This window comes from Carlito syrichta, unplaced genomic scaffold (assembly GCF_000164805.1).
Source record: "Carlito syrichta isolate Samal-C Ts95f unplaced genomic scaffold, Tarsius_syrichta-2.0.1 Scaffold316228, whole genome shotgun sequence".
In the NCBI taxonomy this organism is placed as follows: domain Eukaryota; kingdom Metazoa; phylum Chordata; class Mammalia; order Primates; family Tarsiidae; genus Carlito; species Carlito syrichta.
Window position 1 is genome coordinate 15,029 of NW_007260324.1, and position 3,338 is coordinate 18,366.

Sequence of the window (3,338 nt, forward strand, 5' to 3'; positions counted from 1 at the left end):
CTCATAAGCGGGAGCTAAATGGTTACAAAGATGGAAGTAATGGACGCTGGGGACACCACAGAAGAAGGAGGTGGGGAGGGAGGTTAGGATTCAGAAATTACCTATTGGGTACAATGTTCACTATCTGGAGAATGGACCCAATCCCCACCACTACACAGTATACCCATGTAACAAACACTCACATCCTGTGGACAGGAATCTGGGGTAAGAGAGTTACCAAGGCTTATGTAGGTGGAGAGAGGAATGTTCATGTGTACTTACTTTAAGAGAACCACAAGCCCGAGGAAAATAGATCATACACGCCTTCATTCCCTCCAAAGCTGAGTGCTCACACTGTAGAAAAAAAACAGAAAGTAAGGAAAAAACAAGAGGCTGAGAATCCAATCCCCCTTATCCTCCCATCTCCCCCCACCAGATGGGAAGGGCCCTTCTTTCATTTTTTCTAGGCTCCTCTCTTTTCACTTCTTCCATCCTATATCCCAATCACTTTCCATCACTTTCTTTGATCCAAACAATGTTCGTGAGGGTAAGCAATGCAAGAGGCCAAGGGGCAGGGGTTGGGGAGGCATCTCACCTCTGGTCTGAGGCCCAGCAAGGAAGTGAGAAGGCCAGGGAGGTGGTTTATAGAGATATCCCGGAACAGCGTAGGAAGCTGGGCTGCATACCGGAGCAGGTCCCTCAGGACAGCCACAGCCAACTCCATCGTGGGGGGCGGGTCCTGGGACTAAAGAGCAACAACAGCCCATGCTCTCAGCCTCACCTTGACTGTCACCAAGGAGGGGTGGGAGGCATAGCAACAGGGGGCTTTTGCAAAACACCACAGTTAATGTTAATATTACCATTAAATCCACTATCTGTAGGAAAAGAGGACTTGAGAGATATGGAGTAGCTAAGAGCAACAGGATTATCTACAGCAAGGATATGTTTACATTTTAGCATTAAAGGGTATCTAGGGTCCTAGGAAACTGTTTAGAGAAAAAAGAATAACAAAGCCACACCTTAAGGATCAGACTAACTGGAAGATCTCAGGAGTTTTATTATCCCATACTGTATTTTCCTGCAAGGAATGGAGAAGAGTACTTTTCGGATTGAAAAATAAGCCTCAGTCACAATAAAACTGCCCTATATCTTCAAACTTGCTTTTAGCTGGCTCAAACCTCCCCTGGAACTTATGGAGAAAAAAACAATTTGGATTTAGAAAGACTTCCCTGGAAAATTAACATGTATCTAAGGAAAAAAGCATTCAGGAACATATTTCCTGCTAGACCAGAGGAGGCTATGTGTCAATGAGAATACATATTAATAAAGTAAAAATAGTTAGGCCTGGCCATGTATGGTGGCTCACGCCTGTAATCCCACACTTTGGATGTCCGAAATGACAGGATTTCTTGAGCCCAGGAGTTCGAGACCAGCCTGGACAACACAGCAAGGCCTCATTACTACAAAAATAATCAAAAAATTAGCCAGACATAGTGGCATATGCTTGTAGTCCCAACTACTTCAAAGGCTGAGGCAGAAGGATCACCTGAGCCCAGGAGGTTGAGGCTACAGTGAGACATGATCATGCCACTGCACTCCAGTCTGGGTGACAGAGTGAGACCCCAACTGGAAAAAAAAAATAGGTAGGCATGCCAATTACATACAGGCCCTCAGGTCCTCAACACTGCACAGAACCAGTAATCCTACTGCATTTCTCTCCAGCTAATTTTCTACTACTTAAACCTTCTCCTCGAACTTCCAAATCCCAACTTCTCCACCCATTGTCACCTCCATTTAACCTTGCCTACAATTTCACAGAGAAAACTGAAGTCCAAAGTTGGAACAGCCTTTGCTTCCCACTCCCCAAACCTGAAAAACTCATCTTCATGCTCATGCACCCTTTCCTTCCCTCCTTCTGCCACACTAGAGGCGGTACTCCTCCTATCCAAGGACCTGCCACTATACTTGAGATGCTACCCCCCGGCTGCTCTTAAAACCTTATATATCAACTAGCTTTCTCTCTCCTGTATTTCTAATCAGTTCCTCTCAAATGGAATCTTCCTACTGCCATTTACATAGTTCACATCTCTCTCAGCTTAAAAATTACTTCCTTTAGCCCATACTTCACTTGTGAAATCCCAGTAATTGCCTAATTTCTGTCTCTTATTGTTAGAGCCAAACATCTTGAAAGGATTGCCTATCTTCCCTACTTCCATCTCCCTTCTCCCACTCCTCATCCCATGCCAGTCTGGCTTCACTGTCCACTGCTCCACCAAAAACACTTTCACTACAGTCTTACGACCCATGAGTGCCTAACCTAGTAAACAATTCTTGGTTTGTGTCTTGTCCCACCTCATGGGCGCATAAACAGAAATGACTCCTCCCTCTTCCCTGAAGTACTCTTCCCTTACATTCCACCCAACCCACAATTCTGGTTATCTCCTTTCTGCTGCTCTGTCTAGTCCTCTAGCTGACCATTACAAGTAGTGTGTCTTAAAACCCAGTCCACAAAAGGACTCATTTTGATCATCTCACCCTCAATTTCAGCTGCCTTCTAAACACTGAAGGTCAGGCACAGTGGCTCAAGTCTGTAATCCCAGCACTTTGGGAGGCCAAGGAGAGAGGATTGCCTGAGCTCAGGGGTTCGAGACCAACCTGGGCAACTTGGTGAAACCTCGACTCTACAACAAATTCAAAAAAATAAGCCGGGCGTAGTAGCACGCGCCTGTAGTTCCAGCTACTTGGAAGGCGGAGATGGAAGGATCACCTGAACCCAACAGTTTGAGGCTGCAGTGGGCATAAGTGTGTCACTGCACTCCAGCCTGGGCAACAAAGTGAGGATCCAACGCAAAAAAAAAAAAAAAAAAAAAGACATTGAAAACTCTTTCCCATTCTAAAACATGTTAACTGAAGCCCTCACCCACTGAACCTTTAAGGCTACACTAAGATGCCTGGCCACTTTCACTGATGCCAGATCGGGGGATGCTTACTAAGAGAGTAACTACTGAATCCCAAGGACACACCTATGGTATTTTCTTCCTTCCTCTAAGAACCTAGCTATCTTACAATGTTCTGGAATCCACACGTCATCCTAGATATGTCCTCTCCCTGACGCTAATCCATCATCACTACCTATTCACTTTGCCACTAAATCTCTCTTAAGCCTACATCCTTTGCATGAGTTCTACTGCCACCACCCTAGTCTAAGCTATCGTGAACATTCTCCTAGGTTACTTTAGTAGCCTTTTACATAGTCTCTCTGTTTCCATTCTGTTCATTCTGAATCCTTTATCCACAAAGCAGTCAGAGTGATATTTTCTTTTTTTTTTTTTTGAGTTGGAGTCTCACTCTGTCGCCCA

General features: G+C 44.9%; 1 protein-coding gene across 1 annotated transcript in view; it reads right to left on the reverse strand.

Moving 5' to 3' along the window:
* Nucleotides 1-261: 261 nt before the first annotated feature.
* PELP1 (proline, glutamate and leucine rich protein 1) overlaps nt 262-3,338 on the reverse strand; it is a gene marked incomplete at its 3' end in the record, with an annotated part of 12,858 nt that continues 9,781 nt past the window's right edge. The window contains exons 4-5 of the mRNA XM_021706958.1: nt 575-724; nt 262-333 (exon numbers count right to left, since the gene is read on the reverse strand). Coding sequence (XP_021562633.1) covers nt 262-333; nt 575-724 — 222 coding nt within the window. The remainder of the gene's footprint in view (nt 334-574; nt 725-3,338) is intronic.